This window comes from Harpia harpyja, chromosome 21 (genome assembly GCF_026419915.1).
Source record: "Harpia harpyja isolate bHarHar1 chromosome 21, bHarHar1 primary haplotype, whole genome shotgun sequence".
In the NCBI taxonomy this organism is placed as follows: Eukaryota; Metazoa; Chordata; class Aves; order Accipitriformes; family Accipitridae; genus Harpia; species Harpia harpyja.
Window position 1 is genome coordinate 5,055,052 of NC_068960.1, and position 27,782 is coordinate 5,082,833.

General features: G+C 39.0%; 1 protein-coding gene across 5 annotated transcripts in view; it reads right to left on the reverse strand.

Moving 5' to 3' along the window:
* SDK1 (sidekick cell adhesion molecule 1) overlaps positions 1–27,782 on the reverse strand; it is a 419,217-nt gene that overhangs the window by 130,361 nt on the left and 261,074 nt on the right. For all 5 annotated transcript variants that reach the window (XM_052772288.1, XM_052772287.1, XM_052772289.1 and 2 more), the window contains 6 exons: positions 19,704–19,787; positions 13,520–13,714; positions 12,199–12,315; positions 11,771–11,938; positions 9,597–9,699; positions 8,277–8,453 (listed from right to left, as the gene is read on the reverse strand). In XM_052772288.1, the coding sequence (XP_052628248.1) occupies positions 8,277–8,453; positions 9,597–9,699; positions 11,771–11,938; positions 12,199–12,315; positions 13,520–13,714; positions 19,704–19,787 (844 nt within the window). The remainder of the gene's footprint in view (positions 1–8,276; positions 8,454–9,596; positions 9,700–11,770; positions 11,939–12,198; positions 12,316–13,519; positions 13,715–19,703; positions 19,788–27,782) is intronic.

The following is a 27,782-nucleotide window of genomic DNA, read 5'->3' on the forward strand; positions in this document are numbered from 1 at the left end:
TTTCATACTCAAGGAAGCAGAAGACATTGACACTATCCATACAGAGCTACTAATCAAAATTACCATATGTATTCTTAGGCTACAGCACAGCTTGATTTACTCGCGGATTCAGGCTTATCCTGTCACGGGTAGAATCTTTCCTTCCTATAATAAGGATTTTTTTGGAAGCACCCAACCAGAAAACGTAGTGAAAATGCCTGCAGAAACCCCATGGAAATACAAAATGAAACATTAAAAAACAAAAATAAAACAGCAGCTCAATTAAAATGTGTAATTTCTCCACATAAAGGCAATTTGCGGAAAAACATTTCATTTGTACTCATTGGCTGAAAGTCGGAGGCTGCATAGTGCAGTGAGAAAACTAAATTCTGCTGCATCCCTTAAATGCTGATCTGTATTAAGTGATAAGAGCCCTTCAGCCATTATACTTGAGCCTGATTTCTGCTCCTCATCATCCTGGTTCCTAAGGAGGACAAGGATCTCGGAGGGAATGAAAAGCAAGGAGGGCCAGTTTTCACCCATTCAGTCTACTGTTCCTCCCCAGGGTAACTCTTCCTCGGCAAGGACCACTGCTCATCTGCTCTGGCCAGAGCAGAAAGCCACAAGGGTACTTCACATGCTTCACTTAAAAACGTAGTAATTTCTGGTTGTAATGTATCATGCTACTGAAGGCTTACAGTTATTTAAAAACTGCAACTCCTTAGCCACTCACAAAAGTAAACAGACTCTGGCTTTAAGCCAGAACAATAAATATGTCCTGGATTTGGGTTTCTGCTGGAAGATTGAGGAACATATGGAGAGCCAGACAATAGTTTTACTATTTTTCTGTTAAAACTGTGAATGCTTTTGTTTCCATGTTTATGATGGCTACACAATGTGGAGTTAGCACAAAAAAAAAAAAAAAAAAAAAGGTTGCTGGAAGAGCCAAAGAGTGGTAAGAAAAACACACAGATAATGAGACAACACAAGTGGAAGACACTCACTTGCTCAGGTCTATCTAGGCTAGAAAGGTTGATGCTTCCTAAGGCTAAACCTGAGACTCAAAGTCTTGTTTCATCTCATTTGACTTTAAATGCCTAACCAAATTAGCAGCATGGCGACCCCAGGCTCTTTCTGTAGTAAACATGAAATGGCACCTCAGGGTGTGATTCAGATCTTGACTTCATTAAATCACTTGCTTAAGATGCCTTGACTACGAGAAGTTTAGGCTGACTAGGTTTTCACTTAGATCTGGGCATGCACCAACCAGGCTCCCGACTTCTGATGCACAGACAGATAAGACAGGGTTGCTTTGGGGCTAGAAGAAACGTCAGGGACAGAAAAGAGTATGTATGGGCCCAATGGAAGCAGATTTTGAACATAGCACTGCAAAATTTTGCATAAATAAGTTTAGGGAAGAGGGGAACCTGGAAACAAAGTAGGAGGGCAGCTGGCCTGCAAGACAAGATGGCAGAATAAACCTGTCGTTTGAAAAGTGTGGATTGGGGGTTTAAGATATGGCCATTTACCCAGGGACTACAGGAGCGCGCTACTTAATTTTGAATGAAACATTAAATTATAATAAACATTAAACCTCCACTACACTTTATCATTATGTCCTAAGCAAGCTGGTTGGGAAAGTGTTTTTGTGATTAAGCTGGCAAAGGAAATTACTGAAGGAAAGGGAGTGAAACATCTTGTTGTAACATGGCTTGCAGAAGTCCCAGTCCTGACTTCATTTATCACCAGGCCCTGTGGGGAAGAGCTCAGAGATGGGATGTGGCTTCAGCTTCTTCCAGAAGACAACGGTCACACCGGGAGCAATGTAGGGGTGATGGGGAGCTCACAGCAAACTTAGCCCCATGTAACTCCTGTTCTGGGAACTAAACAAACACTCCTGGCATATATTAAGGATATTTTCAGGGTGTGCATTTACTAATCTTGTTTCCCCATATATTTAGAAGGGCTGAATTAACAGCTCATTTGAGGACAGAGGCTATGTGACTAAGAAAGACTTTACAGCTCAGTCTCTTTTTCTTAGCATACAAGTCTCAGAAGACTTTTGGAGGAGAGAGGACATTCCCTCTTTCATGTTTTTTAAAGCACAAACTAAGTTTAAACATGGGGGTTTTTTGCTTAGGATTTGGGTTTAGTTGATTACTCTCTTAGATTGACACAAAATGGTAAACAGCAGCGTGAAGGAAACAGGCACTTTCTGTTCAGAAAAAGATTGAGTAGCATGAGTTGCAGCAGCTATACAGTACCCCTATCTCTGCTAATATCATATTCTTTAGCCATATGTGTCCACACCGAACAGCAACAGATGGTGCTTACAGATTTAAATCCCTCAAGGCAGACATAACAAGTGCCTAAGAAACACACCTGGACAGAAATAAATATTTAAAACTACAAAGATACTTCAGCACAGAAGTGTACTTCCTTCTTCATAGTGTACAAAAGCAGAGGATTAATAAATAGTAATTCTTACTTTAGCAAGCACTTAGACTTTGTCTCCCTCTCATTTTCTACCACATACTGTGTGGAAGGGATGATAAATGAGACCTGCAAACCACCATCATGAATATTCACGCTCTCAAAAGAGATCATTGCTTCTTTTTTTTTCCCTTTAAGAAAATTACTTTTCCTTGCTGCTAACATCCAAGAAATCATTGCAGGGAATGGTAATTTCAACCCTTCTTCAGGATGAGAAGGACCTCAGACTAGAACTGCTCAACTCCTGATACACTAAGAAAGCGGATGAGGTTCAGACAATAACACACAGGGCACAGAATCGCCCTTGATCGGACACTGGAAGTTTAATTCCAGCATCATTATCTTTCTTTTGTTCACTGAAGCCCTAAACAGGAAACATATGAAGATTTTTCAATATAGGATATCTTAAGACTCACTCCTCTAATGCTGAAGAGTTGCATGGAGGCAAGTTTTCCATAACTTACTTTGTGTGATAGCAAAATACGTATATGGATGCTTTTAAATCCGTAATTGATAGATAAGCCCAGGGTTAATGGCATAGCCACCAAGGTGACCTGAGGGGACTCTGACAAAGCAATTAAAATAGCGGATTTGCAAGAAAAGAACATGAAGTCATTGTGACAATCTAGGAAAGAAATATTAGCTAGTTGCAGATGATACACATTCAGAACAGAAACCCTAATGTTTTGAGTCAGCTCATCACTGCCAGAGGGCAGCTGAAAAATTCACTCAGCAAACACATAGAGTGTTTTATAAAATTAGCTAAAAGCAGACTATTTGCTGAGGGAAATAAACCAGACATGGTTTGGAGAGATTTCTGAGAAAAATGATCCAACAGCAGGTAATTAGAGAGACTGTGACTGAAGAGGGGATTACTAAAAACGCAAGGGAGATTAAACAAGTTTTCTTGTCAGTTTATAAAAAGCCCCGCTCCTATTTCATAAATGATTTCCTAAATCAGGTCCACCATACAAGTTTTACTCAGGAGCAGGTGGTTCATCTGCTAGGCCCGATAACATGGCAAGAAGTTGAGGCAGGAAGCCTAACAAAGCACTCAACCCTGATGGCTTTGCTCATAAAAGTTTATAATGTTTTAAATTAAGAAACATGTCATCTGTTGCTCAGGACTTTCCACTTTCTCTTGCAAAAGAATCCTTTCCAATTTCTAAACACAGGAAGGATTCTTGAAGGCATCCATGAGTTTTGAGGCTTTTTGTCTCTTGTAGGGCTGTAACGAGGTGGATTTTTGAAATTAAAGGCTTGCTAAGTCCCAGAGCGTGCAGATTTGTTTCCCGTTTCATTTTGGTGGTCACCACAAGCTCAAATCTACAGATGACTTGGGAAAGGCTTTTGAATTTTATGCTTTCTTTTTGCTAAAAATACCTACTTTTCTGATATACCTTCAATGATGAACAGACACAATTGTATTTCCGAGTGTATTTCCGGGTGGTATTTCTCTTTTGAGCATCAAGCATGTTTAGACTCAGCAGTGAACGTTATTTCTTGGATGACATCTCAATAGAGAGCTTGGAAAAATAAATAGAAGCTTTCTTTCTAGTGAGGAAGGAATAATGTATTTTCAAGTTTGACATCCTTCCTGTTTTCAACTCCCTGCAGAAAGGAAAAGAGATTGACTGTTGGAGCCAAGGGATATGGGATCCATATGAAGATAAGTTTGTAAGGAGACATCATTTTGATTTGTTAGTCTGCATTGGTCTTACTGATTTTATTTTTAGTAATCAAGCTATTTTTTATGGGATATATTGGGAAGAAATGGGAAGTAGCAGCAATTACAAATACTTTAGTAAAAAGGGTATCAAAATTCATGTCTAAATGATTGACAAAGGCAATACCGTGCATTCTTGGCAACCCACTGGGTTTTATTATAAGTGGTTAGCTCCCCTATCCTGCTTTTGAAGAAGACGAAACAATAATAGTTCTTTCTCTGGTGAAAGAGAACTGAAAGAAGACAAACTCGCTGCCAGGAATAAATTGTCTATTTTTGTATTACATTGTCCTTCCCATATTTTTGCATAGAGAAAGAGCCTAAAAGATTTTACTATATGTTGTGACATAACAGAGACTTGTACAGGGCTTTGATTTTCCAACAATGAAGCATTACCATACTTTTCAGTCACATTCATACAACAAAGAGATTCCGTAGTATGGACTGCAGACTGGCTGATATTGAGCAGCAGGTATCATCAGGCATAGATAGTGGTAATTCTGCATATTTTATATATACTGAGAACCCTCAGGGTACTTTGAGCTGGAATCAGCACAGTTCCCCGTCAGGTGAGTGATACGTTGTGACAACTCAGCTTACGCAGCTTTAGGAACAAGCCTCTTTTCCTCTCTACGTATTTCAGTATGATATTTACAGGACTATAGAAGTACGCTAAATGAAGCTAGGATGTTTCATAACATACAATCATTTCCAGGATCAAATCCTATGACTTGGAGGAATGCATGAGAGGCACAAGCTCATCATCAAAAGACCTGCAAATATTTCTGTATTTGCAGTCAAGAAGCTCTGCTAGGAGGAAAAAAAAAAGCAAGTAAAAAATTAAAATCTATCTCTTGCAGAAGAGAAACATCACTCGCAAATGTTTTACCTCGTGCAAATCAAATCAAGTGATGTACATGAAGAATAAACACATTTAGAGGGAAGACAAATGAAGGAATAGAGTATCTTGACTAGCAATTAGTTTCTGTGCCCAAGTACCATCAGTACAAAATTGATGAGCAAGGTAACCTTTGGCTGCACTTTAGCAAGTTCTTCATTAGTTTTCTGGCTTTCCTTTTCAAATATTTTATTTCTTCATAGACACGCTGAGAAAAATGATCCATCCTGCTTGCACCACCAATGTATACCACGCTGTGCTATCGGCGTATGTTCTTCTAGCAATAAATAGTACCTTTTTCCCCAAGCCTGGCTTCCAACTAGGGAAGACAAAGGAAGAAAAAGTTTTCTTCCCTTCTTTTCACAGATTAGAAAACCAGACCACTCAGAGATTAAATAACTGAAGGTCACCCTGAAGGTCAATGGTTTTGAATTGAATCAGTCTTAATAGAAATCAGTAACAAACTTATTTGTGCCTTTGGAAATTTCTTTTGACGTGCCTAGAGGTAGAGGAGGGACATGCTTGTTCCTGGGGGCAAAAAGGTGGCGAGACAACTGGGGCTCCTAGATAAAGCTAGGTAGGCTACGATATTATCCGTTGGTAGACTTCTCCAGTCTGTAATTGGTTGAGGGGCCTCCTTTGAACATTTGTCTGACATTAGTGCTACTCAAGGCACTGAAGTGTAAGTGCTCATCGATGGGAATGTACATGCCCTGTTTGTTAATGTTCTGCACAAGAGAATTATCTGGGAGAATAGGGAATGTTATAGATCTGTCATTCGTATATGAGCTAGAATTTAATTTAAGCTTTACTTCAGACATTTCCTTTCCACATATTTTCTTCTTCATTTCACTTCTGTTGCATCATGTATCTCTATTTCTCACAGATTTGTGCTGCTGAGCCAAACGATAATGATGAAAGCTGCAAAGGAATGCAATGGTTTTTGGCATTATTGCACTACCTGCAGCACTACTTTGAAATAAAATGTCACAATTCAAGGTATGATTGAGTGACTTATCAGTTACTGAAGTCCTCTTAAAGAGTGGGTCTGATGTATTTCTTTAATTCCTCCAGGAAAAACAGGTGATAGGCAATCAGCAACAGAACATCGGAGGAAGCTGAGATACAGGATTAAGAGCCAGTCTCAGTGCATGGGGAGCCAGCCAACACAACTGGAACAAGCTGGGGTGCAGGAAAAGCAGCCTCAGCAATGTACACAAGATGTGCCTCTCCCAGCCAACTTCTAGCCCAAATTTTAGGGAGCATAAAACTGTTCCTCACTGGTCAATGGGGAACTGCAAGTAAATACATCTGCTGTGCTGTACTGGGTTGCATAGGGCATCTTTTGCTATTTAGGATTAAGAAATGGTCAGACTGCCGAAGTGTTTAGCACATGTTTATAGCTTTGCTTTGAAGTCCAGGTTTTAACATTCTTTTCAGTCTTTACTCCATAATTTTCTGCCCTCCATTCAAAAACCGCCTCAGAGAAAAGCAAGTATGGTTATATAGTAGCAATATATTTTGAATTGTCTTCTGCTCTTGGATTCAAACCAGCAGCAAAATGCACTCTGGGAGGAGAGCTGAGGAGTGCTTAATTAGAGAAAGAATATATGACTGCTCTCTGAAAATGGGCATCTGATCTAGCCTTGGCACTGTCAGAATAATGCTGTATCAAACAGCCCTCTGCATAGCAAATCTCAGAGGTGAACTCGTTACACTGCCAACAGCAGAAGTTGCCATCTTCTCAGAGAGATCAGGCATGACCAGCAGAAACAGATGCAATTGTAGTTAAATTAAAGCATGCGGTACTACTCAAATAAATAAAATAAAAAGTCTACATAAAACATTACCTTCTTATTCATCTGATCTGCTCCACACATGTACCAAAACCACAGTTGTTGCTTTTAGTGATAAAAATAAAACAGAAGTGCTCTTCACCCCAGCGGAATGACAGAAACAGAAAATATGGAATCCCGTAATGACATTTTTATAATCCTTTTTCAGAATTGAACTGCACTTTAAACATTTTCTTGTTTTTATTTTTAAAGATCCTTAGGAATAAAGAAAGGCATACATAAAAATATTTTTCCTGGGAAAAACTATGTATAGAGAGAATTCAAGAGTAAGCAATGCCTGTACAGGGACCAGCTATTCTGATATATGTTTAACAGAGAAAAAACACTAAAAGGAGGAAAACATTTTCTTATCACCTTGGCATCACAGCACAGCACCTGGGCTTTATGGGAAAGCCCTTCAGCATGGGATGACAGAAGGATTCAGGTTGGAAGGGACCTCAGGAGGTTTCTGGTCCAACCTCCTGCTCAAAGCAGGGTCAGCCATAAGAGCAGACCAGTTTATTCAAGTCTGGTCTTGAAAACAGGAGACAGTGTTCCAGATGTAGACTAATAAGTGTCAAATAAAAGGGGGTAATCATGTCCATCAATCTACTGTGCTCGTGTTAACACAGCCCAGGAAGCTGTTAGCCTTTTTTGTTGCCAGGGTACACAGCTGGCTCACGTTTGCTGTCTACCAAGATCCCCAGGTTCCTTCCAGCAGAACTGCTACCAGCCAGCCAGTGCCCAGACCATATTACTGCAAAAGGTTATTCCTCCCCAGATGCAGACGTTGCATTTGTCCATGTTGAATTTCATAATGTTCCTGTTGGCCCATTTCTCAGCCTATTTAAGTCCCTCTGAATGGTGGCCCTGCCCTCGAGTGTATCAACTGTCCCCCATCCATTTTGTGCCACCTACAAACTTGATGAGCATGCACTCCAACACCTCCTCCAGATCACTGATATAGACGCTGAACAGAGCATCCCCTGTGGTAGTCCACTTGTTACTGGTTTCAATCGGACCACCACCTCTTCACTGTCATCCCTTGAGCTCAATCACCCAACCAGATGGATATGTATACACAGTGATTCAGCAAGATGCAGTTACTTGGAAGTAACTTCCAAGGCTCCAGTTACTTGGAAGCCCAAGCAGCATGGCAGCATGCAAAAGGGAAGACATTTCAAGGCACTTTAATTAGAAATGAACCAGGCTTAATTTCCCCTAAAAAAGCCCACACGAAGAATCAAACTTACAGACTCCCCAGATCACCTAGAATGAAATGCCAGAAAAATGCCCAAGGGTATCTGAAACTAAGCATAGTGTATTTCTAAGACGGAATACTCACATCACTTCTAGTCGAGCCATTCTGGAGTCGTTTCCTCCAAAAGAAATAACCTCACAGGTATAGTCTCCAATGTCACCCGACCATGTCTGACTGATGAGGAGGGTTCCATCTTTCTCTACTGTGATCCTAGAACTGCTGGATGGATTTATTACAACACTGTCCTTCTTCCAAAGATACCTAAGTATTACAATGTTTCGGTTATTAATTACTCATAAGAACATCAAAATAGGTTTATTTGAACTGTGCTGTAAGGTACCAGCTTCTGTAATCACATGCTAAAAATGACAGGCCCCTACAGTTACTTTCAGGAGCAGTGCCTCTTACAAATTTAAGTTTTAGATCAGTGACCAGAATGAGAAATGTAATTGCATCCAAAATACTATATATTTTATAAACAATACTATACATTTTACATGGAAAAGGTGAAATACTCATAAACGTCCAAGTTCTTAAGCCCACCTTCACCAGCATTTTAAGCTAGAACATCATACTCTGCAATTAACAGCTGAGGTGGTGGCCCATCTCTGCTAAGGCCGTAATAACATTAGACTGCCATAATCAGAAACATCTTGAAACTGCTGTGGCAAGGTTTATTAGAGCTCATCCATCAAAACACACACATACCGACACGTCACAGAGATGCGTATAGCCCATGGTCCTACAATAAAGTATCTCTACGTGAAATTTTTACGCCTGTATTTCTCTTTCCAAAGTTCTTTCTGCAGTTCACCCTTCCAGCACCCTCCAAGCTCTTCCTTACATTTTCTTTTGTTTGTGTTGCTTTCAGACTACATGAATTTTTGTGGCAAATGTATTTTAAAATTATTATCTTCCTCTATCTGCTCTAGTGCAAATTTTAATAGTTCAGACAAATTCTGTTTTCCTTTACACCGTTAAAGCAGAATATAGACCCTAGTTATTAAGGTGTTTCCAAGAACATGAGCATCTTTTGTGTGGCTTTCGTGCACCCCAATGTAAACACTTCTGAAATCCTACTCCTTCTCTTTGGCTTTTACTCTCATTAAGTATCAGCTTCTGACAAGTTGGTTTTATTGATAGTGTATTAACCTTGACAGTAAAATCATGGAAGGCTATATTGAAGTCATGAAGTGGAACCTAGCTCATTGTAAATAATACATAAGGCTGAAATGGAAGATGGGATTTATATGATTAATGATACAGTGTACAACCTTATAATGCAGTAATCAGGGGTCTGGTGTTAAAATCTGGGGTCCTGAAACTTTTCACCTAATGCTGTTCACATAAGCTTATAAAATTAAGCTCTGATAAACCACACAAACAAGAACTGACACCACCAACCTGATTGAAATTCTAGGATCATGAGTCGCTTCACATCGCAGAGTGGCTGTGGTTCCTTTGATCACAGTGCTATCCTCAGGAGGGCGAACAATGAAAGTGCGATCTGAAAGGAAAACGAGCCATAGTTCAGGTGAAATTACAGCATTTTGACTTGGGTATTCACTCACAGAGCAGGCAACTGAACATTTGTCATTCAAAGCAAGCAGGCCATTCCTCTTCAAGTCTTTGCTGTGAAGGCTCCCCTCTCTCTAATGTCATTGTGTCAAGAAGAGGTGGTACACTGTGGGGTGCAGAGAAGCAAAAGCAGCAGAGGGCACGAGTCCGAGTCAGCGGTGATCTGAGTGGGAAGAGTGCTAAAGCTGTACTAACTCTTGCTTGTCTTGCGGTAAGCATCTATGGCAACTCCCGAAAGTCGTAAGGCAGCAAGTATGTTTGCAATGCGTTATGAATGAATCCAAACATACACTGAGTCAGGAAACAAGTGACACTATTTAGAGCAGGGAAAACAAAAACAAAGAAAATCTGTGCAAAGAAGAATACACTAGAAAAATATCCAGAGAGAGGAAAACTTAAATGGCACCCTACAATCTACAAGTCAAGTCCAGGAAAGAGGTTAAAGGAGGAGGAGCTTCTGGTAGTCTGAATTTTCCATAGAAGAAAGATATGCTGTTTACTCAAATGTTTCAGAACATCTTTATTCAAGCACCTCCTGGAGACCCAGAACACAATAATTGCTGTAACTACAGCAACCAGATCTGGTGTGAAAGATCTCTATTATGCTTAACACACAGTAGCAGCAGCAGATAGCATCAGCTGAAGCAGGTAGACAACTAGGATGAGTATAGAAGATATGTGGATAATGTTAATCAGTCCCAAATCCCTACAGAGATAATCAGCGTCTACTGAGATATCTCATACATGCACAAGAAGGCATCATCAGCAAAATCAAAAGCTAACTCTAATAGCATGGAATTTTTAGCATTATTACTGATGTACTTATGTATGCCTTCTAGCTTTATAATGGTGCTGTTGCTACACAAATATTAGGTTACATTCACTTTTCTTTTCCCTCTCCAATGCAGTACGATGAATAGGAACTATCTTTAATACATATAAGAACTGTGCCTTTGAGAATTAATAGGATCTCCTTTACTTGATCCATACAGTTGGATATCATTCAGTTTACAACATCCTGATATGTATACCAACTTTATATTGTCAATAAGATATAAATATGACGGCCATATGACACAAGTACATTACATTTACTGCCAGTATTGTTTTCGGGTATTCCCAAGTTCAAAAGGAAAAACGTTGCTGATTTAACTTGCACAGTTTTGGGATTAACAAATGCCAAATATGTACCACACATCAGCAGCATAATCAGTCCTTCGAGTACAGGAGAGGAGAGAGGGCCACAACACTTCTGTATTTATCATCATCACCTTCATTGTTTTTTAATTATTTTTAGTCCCAGCTCAGGGATCATTATTTCATACCTTTAGTAGCAAAACCCACGTTACACTTCAATTTAACTCACTTAGGAGTAACACAGGTGAACCCATTGGATCAGACTCTCTTCCACGACAGAAGAAATAAAAAAATAGAGATCAAGGGCAAACGGTGAAGGACAAAATCATCTCATGGGTTGCTCTGTGCCGTGCCAATCTGTAGCATGAGACTAGCTGAAGTCTGCTGTACTTTGGTTTGGCTTCCAACAGTGCCCAGGGCCACAAAGAAATACAAAGGTATGAGGAAAATCATATCCATTGTAACTGTGGCTACAGCCTTAGTAACAGCATGGGCTGGTCTATACTGCCTGCAGACTCCTGGAGGCAGAAACCAACTGCAAATAGCCAAATCTACAAGTTAAAAGGTCTGATTTGCAATGCGAGATTCGCCAAGGCAAAACCTGAGTAAAATTGTAATTGTGATTGAAGCTCTATTTAAATACACTTCCTTTCACAAAATATAGAAGTTTATATGCATAATTTTACAAATAAAAAGGGTATTTGTGATAGGTTTCCTAAAATAGATACATTATTCCTATTAAATCATACAAGTATCTCTATTAACTAGAAAAGCATAATTACTTCTGAAAATTTCCTGAGCATACAACAAAAACTGATTAATACTTGATTAAAGTTAGACTTTAAACAAAGAATTATCCTTACTCCACACTGTCAGCATCACAAAAGCACTCAGAGCTCCTTCAGAGTTGACTGCACAGCAAGTATAATTGCCGGCATCCTGAAGGAAAACGGGTGTTATCTGGAGCCCTCCAGATTCAAGAAGAATGAACCGAGGAATCTGAACTGAGCCACTGGCTAAGATCTGTTTTCCTGAAACACAGAAGGGAAAAACAGCGTGATTAGAGTCACATAGACTGCACAGATTAAGCGCTGCAATTCTAGTTCTTCCAAAAGACTATTACAGCCTACCCAGGCCACTGGCTCACAACAGCCCCACAACAAACCCACTGCTCGCAGAACCAAAGAAATGAAGAAATATGCACTAAATGGATCTGCAGAATCTCAGTAATAGGGATGGACAAGAAAATGTGGATTCCAGCTTTTCCACAACAACTCTAACAACTGGCTACCTTTCTTCCATGAGATGGCAGGTTTTGGAGCCCCTGAAACTTCACAGGTTAGCACTGCAGTCATCCCCTCTGTAACAGTGGTATCCTCTGGAGGCTGTATAAATGCTGGTTTAATATCTAGAATCAGAAATTTGAAAAACTCAGTGCATCAGCTATCAGAAAGATCCTTTACCTATTATCATGGACTACTTTACATCCACTTTTATAGAGCTGATCATGGAGAAGGACACGACAATAATACATGAAAACCTTTCAGCAGTGACTGTAACCTTTCATTATTCATCTCCTAGGAATTGTCTAATTCAGTTTATTACCTACATGGAAAATAAAAATCTATCAGTGCTTGTACATGTACAAGATGGCTTACAGGAAAAGAAAGATAAAGCTCAAAATGAGTGTTCAGGGGGAAGTTGAGAAATCTAGATAAACAAAACTATTTTCTTTCATCTTCATAACAGAGTTCTTTAAGATGAAAAGCAACTTGAGAAAGGCATTAACTTTGAAACTTAAATGTCAGCCAAAAGAATTTAGAACCTGAGTCTTATCCAAGACATTTTCCAAGTTTCTTTCTCTCTTATTTTCCCCCAGCTGCATTTTATTACATTTTTTTTCCTGCAGTTTCCTAGATATATATGGAACTGGGGCTGATCTATTTTCTGAGGCCAGTAGGAATTCTGGTCAGTATGTGTAAACTGCTCTTGGGCTAAAGATCAGCTTCCTGAAGAGGAGTTAGTGTTACAGAAATGCCTGTTAATAATTGCTTTAAAAAGAGACTAATAGGATTTGTAATTCTTCCATAGAGAAGAGTGTACTTCATTAACAAAAACATTTAATCAGGTTTTTTGGCCCAAAAAAAGACATTTAACTTGAACTTTCTTTCTTTCCCCTACTAAATGTAGCTGTAGACAGAAGGCAGATAAAATGATACCGTGCACAATCATGAAGCAATAGCTCAAATTCAGAACAGAATTACATTAGAGTAGAACTAAATTATTAAGTATAAAGGAAAGATGAAAGTATTTCACAATTAACCTTTCTTCTTTTTCTTTTCACTAAGGTCTCCTTTTTTGCATGAAATAGGAGAGTTCACCTCAAGCCCCTAATGTCACGGAAGGTTTTTCTACAGGCTTCAGCAGACTGTGTTCAGGCCACAGAGGGCATTTTGGGGTACCTTACAGCTAGGGCAGCTACACGACAAAAATCAAGGTTCTGTGAGTCGAACTAAACAAGCACAGAGTGGTGGAGAAATCTGATGGATTTAGGATCACCGACAGAAATGACAAGACAAGTCATCGATCTCCTATCACAACTCCTTACTCACTAGTCACATCCAGGTAGGTGTATGTCTGTATCTCCCCGGCTTTATTACTAGCAAAACACTGGAAGATTCCAGCATCCTGAGGACGCAGCGCGTGGATCCGCAGCCCACCACTCAGCAGTACTTTGTAGCGGGGGTTTTCCAGCTTGCTGAGGGGAACAGAGTCTTTATACCAGACCAGGGTGGGAATGGGAACACCTATTAAAAAAAAAAAAAAAAAAAGAAGAATTTAACTATTAGTCTTTGCAAAACATGTTTTAGGGAGTCAAAATACCCAGTACTGTTATGGTCATATCCTTGGTTTCTACACCAATTATTTATATTTTTTACAAGCTGCTTTTGATAAATGGAGGCTGCATCTTATATTATCAATGGTGATAATACACTACAGAACATGTGGGAATAAAACCAGCAAAAAGTGAAAGGGGGAATGTTGAGAAAACATGTTATCAAATTACTTTCTTCACCCGATCATATTTCATGCTACTATAAAATAAGATTTACAGCAATTTCTTGTTGAAAGCCAGAATCACGCTACTTAAACAGCAGCAGTGTGGCAATGCAGCAAGTCTATAAGACTGCTCATCCCAAATAAGATTCTTCTGTGCTACTGTAGCTAAGATGTCAAAATAAAAAGGAAATGGCAAATTACACATAAAAAATTAAGTGCTCACATGGCTGTATTCGAGTCCTAATTTGGCAGCTTAGTTTGAGCTGATGTACAAACAACATGTTGCCAACAATGGGATAGCTTTAAATTATTATTATTTTTATTCATTCTCAAGCTTCACCTGTTATTTGAAAAATGCAGACCTTAGGAGAAACAAAAATCCTACCCTAGATATAACTTACAGTCCCATTTATTCCTGTTTTCTTTCATGTGCATGTTCTACAAACCCTGACACAGTTATTTCACACATATTTTTGCTGCAGTCATATCCCAGTCAGCTGGGATGAAGTGGCTGTAAATTTAGTATATACAAATAGCATAGGATTCTCTTTCCTTTGAGAGATGTCAGGGGCTTAGAACAGTCACACACAGATGTTCCCGTCCCACTCCTCATATAAAACAATGTTTTATCTTTACATCCCTAACTTATCAAATGCTGAGGACCCTATGCAGGGATTGAAGTGAAGCAGACATTTTATTCTGTGACTGGATAATCACAGGATCACAAGGGTATCAAAGCTTATTTAAGTTATCTCAGCCCCAAACACGGCATTTTCATAATCGGTAGCTATTTTTAAACACATATCACTTAAAACATCAGAGCTTCACGTTCCCTTGTAATAAGGTAAGGAACTATGGACTTAAATTCATGGGTGAGTGAGATTTGCCCAAATAGAGAAAAGCAGGGTATCACAGAAGCATTAAGGATGGGATGTCACTGATAAATTGAGCATCTGCAGACAACGAATTTCACTGCAATGCTGGCAATGATTTAAGGTTCTCAGAGCAAAAGTGCTACGGGAAGATCCATAATATCATCATTATCATTTTAAAAGTCTCCAAGTTAAATACTGTTGTATTATACTTCCATTCACATCTTCTCTCAACATACTTACTCTCTTTATACAGACAAAAGCTGTATTAACTCCCGGAAAGAATGTACAAACAATGTATGGAACGATTGAAAACAACATTCAATTGCTGCTGTTACTTTTATAAACATGTATCATCTACTACAATCACCTCTGATGCTTTTGTTCTGCTGCTAAAATAAAATGTACTCATAATCTAGAAGGTAATCATCTCAGGAAGAAATCCACTACGTCTGATAGAGAATAGACGTAGCGTGGTATCTTGCAATAGGCATAATTTAAATTTCATACAACAGCCCATATACAGAATTAGCGTAAATTTCAATGTTCAGAATTCTCGGTGAGAGTGTTATTCATCTCTTGAAAATCCTCCTGGGCAAATACAAATTATCACTGAGTAATGAAGAAACAGATGATGCAAAATGGAATAGTTCTCCTGATGCTGAGAAGCCTGGAAATGATTTCAAGTTTAAATAATAGCAACTCCATTTTCCCACACATTAGACTTGATAGGCACCCAGGAAATAATGAAATCCTGCATTCAGTACACTCAAACCTTCAACATTGGTGTCATTCCATAAATCCCATTCTACTAACAGTATTAGCAAACCTCCTAATCCTATAATCACTGTGAGATACACCTTCCTATCACCAACTCAGCTGACAAACTGAATATTACCATCTCTATTTTTCTACATTTTGGTTACGGATATCTTCCTCTACTCAAAGTTATGAGTCTGAATAATAGGATCTTATCTAAGCACTCTGATGCCTGTCAGCAGCATTCATTTGGGCTTTAGTGATCTTCCCAGAGAGATTTGTCTTCCAAGTTGTACACATTTTCTCTTATCATTTTGCTACCTTTTTGGCTATAAAAATAGTTAAAACCAGCTTCCTTTCTTCTCCCCCTCTCCTACCCCACAGCCTTTCCTCTCCCCATACCCCCAACGGAATTTTGCTTCTTTTCCTCTCGAAACACTTCTGGTGAAAAAACTATGAACAGAAGAAAACACTTCAAAGACCTTTTAGACTATACCTTTGGAAGCAGTATCAGTCCTACCTTACAGTTTGAGAGATTACCGAGTGGCCTAAAAGACTAGTAATAATAAATAAAACAAGCTTATTTCTCAGCATGTATGCAGCACTACTCATTTTTTACAGACAAATTAATCTAGTGTTATGGAGAAGGGAAGGCAGGAAACCGAGACTCTGGTTCTGGCTTTGCCACTTTCTCTGTAACCTTGGACAAATAATTTATGCAATCGGAGGCTCAGTTTCCCCATCTGTGAAACAGATGCTTGACTCTTTGCCACATTTAACTTACTTAAGAACCTGGATAAAAGACTTGAAATATTCACTGTGTCATTTTTGTTATTTATTTTTTATAGCCTCCTCTAGATCCCAGTGGGCTACTGGGGAATCCCAAAAGCATCTTTCCATCTACTTGTCTAAACAGGTAGAACTAAAGTCCAATTAACTGTGCTCCCTAGACACCACCACTGCTGTCTGCAACTCTAAACTTTCTATAGGCAAATAAGAAAAAGCATTTAAAGGAAACCCACTGAAAATGCAGGCAGCATCAGCAACTGCTGAAAGATATACAGCAGAGCATGGTTACTGTGCAGTCTGATACACTGAAACTCCATTACAGGGAAGTATAAAGCTAGTCTGTGCAAGTTGCAATTTTATTTACAGTTAATCTCTGCTTATACTGTGAAATTAATCTGTCTCTCACGCATTCAAAGTGCACCAAGACTTGGCAAATGGGCTTTGTGCACAGAACTTGATGGGGCTGGGGGAAATACAATCTGTCTTCCTATTTGTAGCAAAGGTACAGGGCAGCTTTGCAGTTCCCCTAGTGCTTTATTCTAGCTCCTAGCTCAGTGCAGGGGGACAGCAACCTTCATTTACCCTCTTTTTAAATGCTGGCAAACGCCAGATTTGTGCAATAATGGATCAAAACTCCTCTATGTTTAATACTAGTACCAGCCCCTTATAAGTCTGTGTTATAGATACTCAGCAAAATAATCCACGTGAAGACAGTTTCCATGCTCCTGCACCACATCCATCAGCAAATCAGATGTGCGCTAGAAGAGTTCAGCAGAAATAATTTTGTCTAGTAAGGGCTCCCATATCTCCAGTAAGACCTCATCTACTGAGATTAGTTATGAGTGCCCTATTAATCCCCTTGGGAGCTAAACTGCTCAAAGAAAGAGTTAGGGTAGAAGGAAGAGTTAGAAGTCAACCTCTTCTCTCCCTGATTCCTCCAGGTTTCGGGGGTTTTTTTGTAATACATGAAAAACATTTGAGACAGCAGATAGGTTTTTTCAGTGACAGTGAGACAGTTCAGAGGTTCATTAAATAGTTGTGTAGTATTGAAAAATTTTTCAAAAAAATCTCAGAATGTTTTTTTAACTCAGTTTCCCTAATAATACAACATTTAGTTTTAATTCTGCTACTTGAGAAACCTTCTCCCATAAAAAAAAAGCCAATGTGTTTGTCATAACACATGCTGAAATATAAAGTTGGTGGCACATGACCAGAATAAATGTCTATCTATTCACATTTCCTTCCTTTGAAATTGTCTTTTCTTGGATGCTCAGGCACAAAATGCAAGAGCAGCGCAAGGACAGAATGCTATTTCCACCTTCTCAGCTCCAGTAATCTGTGCTTTAGCTATTTCCTGAGCCAGAGGTTGCATACACACAGCTGTGTTTAATAGTCCTTACTGGATTTTTGTTCCATAAATTTTGTTTGTTTTTCTAAATAATTTTTATTTCTGATCTTAACTACTGCCTGGACCAATGCCTCCCCAAGGTTATGTTCTTGAAAAAGTACTATCTTTCCTTTATCGTACATCTCCTACCTGAAAAGTTAGCTGGGTGCCCCCACTACTTCTTGCACTAAGCAATACAGAATCATCTTCTCCTACTCACCTAACCACATGGCACCTGCCCTTCAGTCATCTCTTTCAGAAAGTGTTCCAGTCAATTTGATTTTTCATTATTCAAAACCTATGGTAGACCTCTGATTATACCATTCTTACTTTTGTGTATCTTTTTTAGTTTTTCTACATCCCTCTCTCCAATAGAGTGATTAGAATTGGGTGAAGTATTTGAGATGGGGGTGCCCCATGGATTCATACAATGGCATTCTCTTATTTTTTTCTCTATTCATTTCTTCCCAGTACCTAACATTTTGAATCACGCCTTGGCACTGAACTGATGTTTTCGGAAGACATACCTTTTCTGCATAGTAATAAGAAACTTCATCTCTGTCAATAATTTCATCTGCCAGTTTATTGTCCAGTCAGTTCAAATCATCAGAACCTCCTGCAACTCTTTTGAGGTCAGTTTTAACATTGACTATCTTGAATAATTTTATATAATCAGCAAATATTACCATCTTACTACTCACCCTCTTTTCCAAGGCATTTATGAGTATGTTGAACAGCACAGGTTCCAACAGAGATTCCTGGGGCACTCCACTGACAGCAGGTTCTGCTGTATTTTGTTTAAAGAGCTACTAATTAACAAGACCTCGTCTCTTATAACCTGATAGCTTCATTTCTATAAGAGCCTTTTGGTAAGAGACCTCACCAAAGGCTTCTGAAATTCCAAATCAATCAGAGCACCCTTACACACACGCTTGCTTATCGCACTATTTGCAAAGCTTCCTTCTAGAAAAGCAGTGTTGGCTCTTTCCTACATAAAGCATTAAAAAATGCTTAAATCATAGTGGAAATAATATAATCACACAATAAAGAATACCTTTATTGGCTCTGATCTGGAGAAAGAACCCATCCAAACAAGCTGTTAGTTAGGTTTGGATGGTTTTTTAATCAAGGTTGTGTACTTTTTACCTAAGGATCTCATGACATTTTTATGTACCTTGCTTGTTAAACTCAGCATCGGGGAAAGTGAGACAACAAAAAGTTCAGCCGCTTGCCAAAATCATGTAGCAATTCGGTGACATAAACAAACCTGCTCTGAGCACAAGACTACAATGCCTCCTATCTTACTAGAGTGCTACAATAGGTGGTGCTTCTATATTTCTGGAACTAAATCTTAAAAATCATTTTGGTTTAGGCAGAATTCTAGACATTTGAAACCTTTTATGTTATTAAAACATCTGCCAATTAAAAACTGCTTGTAATAGTCCTCCTGCAGAATTCTTAACTACACTTAAATGTCAGAGTTACTGACATGTCTATTCAGTATAAAAGTTCCATAACTTTTACAAAAAAGGACATTTGAATTGTTGAAACTATTGACTGCTTGCACTGCAAATGTTGGGTTCCATAACCATATTTTCACCTCAGCCAATTTTGTGGCTCAAGACACTAACGTCTGTTGTATAGCGACGACTACAAAGCAAAGACAAGCTACCAGAGGGAACGGAGCTGGAGTTGCCCTGCTCAACAGACAAACGTGAACTTGCCGGCATTACTCATGTCTAAACTAAACTACAAGGACTGCCCAATTTTCCAAGGGCAAAGGCCATCCCTCTCCCTTGTACCTGGGATCTGTGATAATTAGCAATAATGCAGAGGCCTCAAAACATTAAAAGCTTATATAAGATGCTTTCTTCAGTACTGGAGATACTTATATCATTCATCCAAGTTTGAAGAGGTCTGCACACTCACCCATTGCCTGGCACAGGATGTCCACGTCTTTCTCCACTTCAGCCAAAATCACGCTCTCGGGTTCAGCCGTAAAATATGGTGGTTCTTTAGAACGGGGAAAGCAAACAAAAGTAACCAAACAAAGCCACAGCAAAATGAAAAAGAGCTGTTGATTTAAAGATATTCATCACATAACCTCTCCACATGCATTGTATTTAATATAGTGTGTTACAAACAGACTACTTTGTCTAAGTTTGTCTATTTGGAGGTGCTTTTTTTGGTAGTAAAAGCATCATAAAAAAAAGCCAACAATTTTTGCTATGCTGGGTACGAATTCCAGAGAGTCAAGTCAATGTAAGGTAAGATTTAGGGGTTTGTACTGCAAATTAATACTCAGAGCAGGGGCTACTTTTCATTTTATAGGTCTGAATCATAGAACATTTTAATTCTTCGTTCAAAAAGTCCCTCCCGAGAGGTTTATAAAGGTTTATATTTACAACATAGCATTTTATAGGATAGTTTGCTTCAGTATCTAAACTAAATTCCACCTCGTGAAGGCATGAAGCATGTCAAATAAAGTGCCATAGCATGTCAGAGAGCCAACATCAGAGGACAAGTGTGGCGTAATTAAAAAAAAAATTCTTCTCAACTGTTTTATTTCTTGAAAGCAAACAAATTTAATGCTTTAATTGAAGTTATAGTAATAATCATAAAAATCCACACTTTATCATTAGGACTAAAGAAAAGATATTAGACGTTTAATTAAACAAAGACAAGATTCCAGGAATTGTAGAGTACGCTGTCATGTAACTCTTTCTTCTATGCAGCATAAAATTGAAGAGCATCATGTCAAAGTCCCACAGGCATTAAGGTTGCAGTAATTATCATGGTAACTAAAAACTGTCATAGTCTGTTCAATGCAATTATCATCTGAGTACTGGTTTTAGAAGTATTTTATTTGATTACAACTAGAGTTCTGTTGTAGCATAGACAAACTCACTGGAAAGTTTTAGAAAATACAAAAAAGACAATATAAGTAGCTTGTGAGAACAAGTTACTTGTATTTGCATTTTAAGGAAACCAAGTACATTTGAAAAAATGCAGTAAGCTACAAGATCATCTGAGCTGACCTTCTCTCAAATCTCTTCACCAACCGTGCCTGAAAACCAGATATGTAGTTTGTATTGTTGATAGGACATTAGTATTTTCATAAATAATAACAAAATCATAATCTCATCCTTCAAATTCTTATTTCTCCTGCTACCACCTGTAGTATAGCAAGAGTTGCTATCATTTCACAAGGATGCCATGCCATGCCAGCAGGTACACATCAGGAAGCACCCGACTGGAGCACAAACCCCCCTTTCCCAGCACTCCTTCCCGATAACTACAATAAAATACTTGCTTGAGTGTACAGAACTGGGGTCTCATTTGAGCACCAATGGATATTACAATTCTGTATTCATTCCAAATAAAGTCAATCAATATTAGTCTTCAAAATCCTGTGCAGAGGAGGAGGCAAGGTTGCAAAATAGCCTAGAATACTCATTTACCCAGCAAAACCATTAAAACAAGCTACCTGATTTATTATATTCTAATCATATACATGTGTTAACATTATTGATCCTCACTGCCTAAATATAAAGCTATTAATAAACATGCATAAGTTATGATTTATTGCGTATGATCTCATGAGTTAATCTAAACAACAAATTGAAAAGCTGAACATTTAATTGAAATTCACTGATGGCACACTGTGTTTGACATGTTTGATCAACTAAGTTGCTAGGTCCTCTGCAATTCATCTAAGTCCATGTTTTAACTATGAGTACACTCTTTCTTCTCATGCCATCCTCCAAGACTTGTCTGATGTTTTCCTTGCATGCCACTTTCCAGAATTTTATCTTTTTAATTTCCGAACTTTTAGCATAGTGTCCTTACTTACCTATCTATCTGTCTGTGGACTCACAGGTAAGTGTCCTTCTGTCCGTCTCTCAAAATAAAATTTGAATCTTTTGTTCTATTGCAATTTATTTTGATTGAGAGGGGAGGAAAATCGGAAAGGTGGCCAAAGCACCGCAGGAGCAAAACAGTATCCAGACACATACTCCCACATTCAGATACTCAGTTCTAACTTTGGGCTGCTTTTATGGATGTCTCTTCAGTCAGTAAGGTTCAAGTGTATTTTCCTCCTTTTCAGGAACTCCTGACCTAATCTTCCACCCTCCCTTTTATAAGGCACTCTGACCTTAACGGGCCAATTTCTAAACTTGGCAACCCTCAGCTGCCAGCTCTCAAACTTCTTCCTAGATCAGCAACATATTCACACACCAGTGATAAATTTGCAGATTTATCTTCAACATGGGCCTGCAGTCCAGCTGCAAAGAACTTAATGTGACCTCAAAGATGCTAGTGGTTCCATGACCACTGCTTAGGTATTACCGTTACATACAGTTTCTGCAGTTACACTTGGCATATTTATACAGTCTGCTTCCCAGTGCCTCTCCCAAAATCCTATCCTGCAATCTGTGCTCCTTCCTTTAAATCCCATACAGGCTGTTATGCCACCCTCGAAGAAACTTATTACATTAAGAGATGCTTAGGTGAGCAGGTATCAAGCAATGAATTACCTGACAAGGAACTTGAAGTCAGTGACAACTGTCACTTAGCAAATTGGACTGTGAAGTTATAAAAGGAAGATTCACATCAGCTTTTTTTGAAAGAAGCAGGATGAAGCTGAAGCAGACAAGACAGAAAAAGAGCAGGAGCAGCAGAAAGATGCAATCTAAATGCCACAGGCAACTCCTAGAGGACTTTCAGGGTGTAGGTGTGCCAACAGACATGATTTCCCGTCTTCATCAAGCCCAGACCGACCTTTTCCCTTACACTAAAGCCTGCTGAATTCCATTGTCACAGACACTGCAGCAGCTGGAAGCCCTGCCAAATGCTACAATTGACATAGAGGGGTCGAGAGGCTGAGGCAGCAACGGTCCATAGTGGGGTCAGATCTTAGTCTTGAGTGATAAGCAACTGATACAGAAAACCTTCCAGAAGCAACTCTACAATTTACTGATTGTTAACTACCTGCTTCTGCTGCCTGGAGTTAGAAATAAGCCTGGATGCAAAGACAGGACTCATTCATAAAGGGATTCCGGAAGAGCAGAATACCACACGGACAACAGTGCTGTGACACCCCAAGTCTAACATAGATGGAAAATCAGTCTTGGTGGTTTGAAGTATTAGAGAATCACAGCAGTATTGGTGTAGGTATACTCTTAGGGCTTTGAGGGAAATGAAACAGTGACTTCATGCAAGCTGTGCTGCTTTTCCACAGACACGTGTCCTACACTAGCAACACGGATGCTCAAAAGGTCCTTTGCAGTGAAGGTCTATGGCTTTGACAGAACTCAGGCTGCAAAAGAAATAGCTCCAGTTACAGGTGCTAGACAACTGAAATCTAGGCTCCCCACTTTTCAGATGTGTCAGATGTATCACCTGCACATCAGGGCTGTGCCTGAGGGCCTGCAGGGCCAGCATAAATTCTAAGTGAAAAATGCAGGGTATCTCAATTTGGGTGCTATACTCCACCTGGTGAATAACTATCAGAAAGGGGCCATAAAATGCAGCAATATTTACAGGGGTCAGGTGGCATTCTGAAGGGGCATTCTGGCTGTCTGTATATATGACTCTACTGCATATTTATAAGGCTTGGTTTGAATCACGCAGTATGAATTTGAACATTTATTGTTGTAGGCAATAATCATGTGTTGAAATTTATAATATGTGTGGTGAAATTACAATGTCTTCCAAACTACATCACACGCCAGACACAAGCCCCCAGACATGGCAATTTCTAGGAATGACAGTAGTCTGTTGGTATCAGGTCAAACATTTAAATTTTTTAAAAATTATAGAATCACAATAGTTAGAACAGGAAAGGACCCACTACACTGAGTTCACCCTCCTGGCAGTGCAGCGTGCTATGCAATAAGAGAAGTCACATCTCCTATTAGACTGAAAGAAACAGATACTGTATTGTTCGGATATTGTACTGGTGTTTGACTGATCTTAACTAAAAGGTCGAGAACCAGCAAAGGGGAGGAAGAATATTTGAATATAAATGCATGCTTTTAATAGTTGTTGAGGGTTTCAGGGGTTTTTTGCACCACAGACAGCATTGAAAAGATAGCCTCTCTGCAAAGCCCTTGGGAGCCTGCAAAATTTGATACTGTTCTAACTTCCCCCACGCAGAGTTACATGGTCACTGATTTTAACATTCAAAAGATAGCAGTCAGCATCCATTACATACCCTTCAAGCTGCATTGGAGATATGTGACCTAATCCTAGATACATACATGAAAGTCAGAAAGAACAGAGAAAGCCCCAGGGGCTCCTCCAAAGCTGAAATTCCTGCATCACTCAGAAATTCAGGCCTGCATATTTAAGAGGAAAATTGAGCCTTAACATGGAAGCCTTTCTCTAGCATTACCATAAACTAATTTATTTGGTGAATATCCTGTAAAGGAAGGGGAGCTGGAAACTTGAGAGCCCCTTGTAGGTACAAAGTCCATAACTCCACACAGTAGGTCAGACTGTCCGTGCTGGGAGAGAAGCCACGTTGTACATGCAGGTATAACAGGTGTCTTGGAGCAGGATTTTTCTTTGCATGAATATCGGGTTAAACCAGAAAGAGATGAAAAGGTACGCTTAGTTTCTTGCTACTACCCCTACTGCGAGCTGCAGTCTGTGTGTTCTAAAACCTTATACCAGCGCAGGGAACACATCTCCTCTTTGCAGAACTGAAAGAAGGGGGAACTTCTGAATGTCAGAGACAGACCTGGACTTCCCAGAAGTCCCATTACTTCACTGTCGTATAGGTCCTGCGTGCATTTGGGCCCAAGGCAACATGTCTGCGTCCATCTCGAGAACCTCTGAGGCTTGCCAAATCTATAATTGCCAACATTTCTCTGCTTTGAGCCCAAACTGAAGTTTCGGCAAGTCCAAAGACTTTTTATATTATAGTTTTCCTGAAAAGTCTTATTCTTTTCTTATGCACAGTACGTGAATGCAGTCATCACAGCCTTTTCTTAAGCACAATACGTGAACACAATTGTCATGAAAAAATTCTTTCCTCTGCTTTCAAAACATCATTTGTAGTGTTTCAAAGTGTCTAAGCTAGAGCCACGAGAGCTGTTGTTTACAGAGATCTGAGCACAAGGTATGGAGGTGACTAGCTACAGCAGAAAATAACTTCTGTTCTGGCAGTTATATATACATTCAATGCAAATTCATGAATGACGGCAGGGCACAAAGAAGGCTGTTCTGCATCTCGACGCTCCTGGAGAAGTACAGTGAAGGAGGAATAGCCCTATAGTTCATCTCAGAGCCTAGCCAGGTGGGCCCTCCATACTAACATTATAATTTTTCTGATGTGTTCCTGAATCCCATGCAGCTGTATCCTTTGTACCTGATGAGAACCAGGGCAGCCTTTAAGAGAGACACAGACCTACAACACTCCCTTATCATCCTATTTCCAGAAAGAAATCTATCCAGCCGGGCTGTAAAAATTCTCCCTAGGAAACACCAAGATGAGAATACTATATCTATTGATGTAGTTCTTTGGGCACAAAACTCCTCCAAAAAGATGGGAAGCCCTCTACTGCGACTCTGCTTTATTCCATCCTATTCCTTTGAACAGGCCAAAAGGGCTTCAACACCTCATCACACCAGGCCATTCCTTCTAATTGTTTTTCTCCTCATTTTGTTCAGATTTTACTTTCTGACTGCATCTAATTTAAAGAGCAGTATGGATTTCATGTAGTGGAAGGGTTTCATTCCTCATTTTCTTAAGCTCCTAAAATTCATAATTTCCCATAGAATAATCACTTAAAAAATGACTCTTGCAATTTGTCGCTAACAGAACTTGCAAAACTGGAGCAAAAGAATTTAAGACTAGCTCAATTTTCAAATTGGTTTGTTCATGAGATGACTCCTTAAATTACTTAATCTTCAAACTGTTAGTGATAAAACAAATGTGCTCTTATCTAATCTGCAACAAATCTTTCCCAAACTGTTACTCTGCCAACTGAGGAACATGCTACCCTTTAAAAATTTATAACAACTGCAGCTAATAAAACCAAGGTTTGGAACCACCTCAGTTTATCTTTGCTGGAAAAATATGAAGATGTCAGAAAGCTCTTTGCCACATTCAGAAGAAAATTGCAGTGCAGCACAAGACTAGAGGATTTTTTTCTTGCTTATGCAGTACTACTTTATTACATTAGAGTTTCAGATTTTTCAAATATTATTGTGATTTTAGTTTACAAACTGAGATGTAGTCTCAGAAATATTCAGAAAAAACCTTCAGAGATAATATGGTAGATCACAAATAATAATTTGAACTGAGTACATGCCTTTGTACTAAGTTCCACTGCTTTCTAGTAAAGCTCTTGTCACCATGAGCCCACACTCAAATTGTGTGACTTCCCTTAGCTGGGAAAGGCAAGGACTGATATATTTGTGAAGAAGCTTTGATTAAGTCAGTATTTGTGATATCTTTGATGCATCTTTTTATCGCTACCCCTATTCTACCTGTTAACAGCAAAATATTTTTCTCTATTGATCCACAAAAGCCCTCATTACCATACTATTGAGGGTCTGTATTTGATTTATCCCAATCATTTTGAAAACAAGCCTCTTCTATTAACACAATTCCTTTTGCTATTAGTCAAGACCCCTTATTAAGTCCACACTGTGCTATTCTCCCAAGAAGTACAGCTCATTATCAGGTCACTGTCAACATGCACACATTACAAATATTTTATGCATGCAAATGGACAAGCATCCTTGATTCTCTGGTAAGTACTACTCCAATAGACTATGATGGATACGCCGCCAAAATCCTTAGGTTTGAATCTTTTCTGCGCTTTCCTCTAGAACCCATCCCTTGACTAATTAAATGACAGCCAGATCCATCCAAGAATTCTAAGGCTGAATATAAGTTATGCATTAACTACTAATCCTTTGATTTGGCTTCCCGTTTAGAATTAGAGATCCATCCTGCAGCTCAAGAAACTCATAAATAAAGAAATCTATCAGGCTTTGCTGACACATTGAGTAAACACCTGCAACTGAAGTGTCTTGTTCCATCAGAAGGAAATAAAAGTAATTGGTAACCAATTTGTTTCTGCTTTCTTTCATCTGCTTGTTCTTATCTACAGGCCTTTTCATAACTTCATTCCCTGACAGTCCCCTAAAACTGGGTAAGAAATAAATAAAACATTTAAAAATAAGAGAGCAGATAAGCTATTAAAGAAAGGCAGCACTGCTAGTTTAATATGGTTCCCCAATGATTGTTTCTCAGTTTTATTGTAACTGTATTTAAGAATCTTTTACATTAACCGAGAGGCTGCTTTAAGTATTGCATTAGACTGGATCTGACAGCACAGCAGCAAAGTTAAGCTAGTTACAATAAAATCTTATGAATAAGGAAGAGTTTAAACAAAAACCATAAATAAGTGAAATCCGTCTCTGCTCCTTAAAGAGAAGGGAAGCTGCAAGGTAATAATTCTGAGAAACAGAGTACAAAGAAAAAGACTGGAACCAAACTTAATCCAGTAGGTAATAAATAGAGAGACAGTGCTACAAATGAACCTGGAACAGAGCTTTGTAGAGAGAAGAGCTGTGTTCTCCTTTAGCATGAACTACTATAAATTACTTTAGTAGAATACAGACCACAGAGCAGTCTTTAAAATTGTATTTTCAGAAGGCTAGAAGAGTGTTGAGAACTGTGTGCTGAATTCCCTCTGCAGTGCCCTACAGAAATGCACGTGCATGAATTCCGATCAACGCTGAGACTTGTATCATTGCCAGAGCAATAACCTCTCCAGGACACTTGTGCAGTTATTACTGGGACTATTACATAAAAGCTAGACTTTACACAATCAGCTGTGGCTTAAAACATCTAAATGTCTCTGCTCTAAAACATCTCTTTTATTCTAAAAGTCCTAAAAAAACTCTACACTGTGTGCAGTATGCTAATTTGCGTTATTATATCAGGATATGACATGCATGGTAACTAGCATTCCCAAATGACAACCT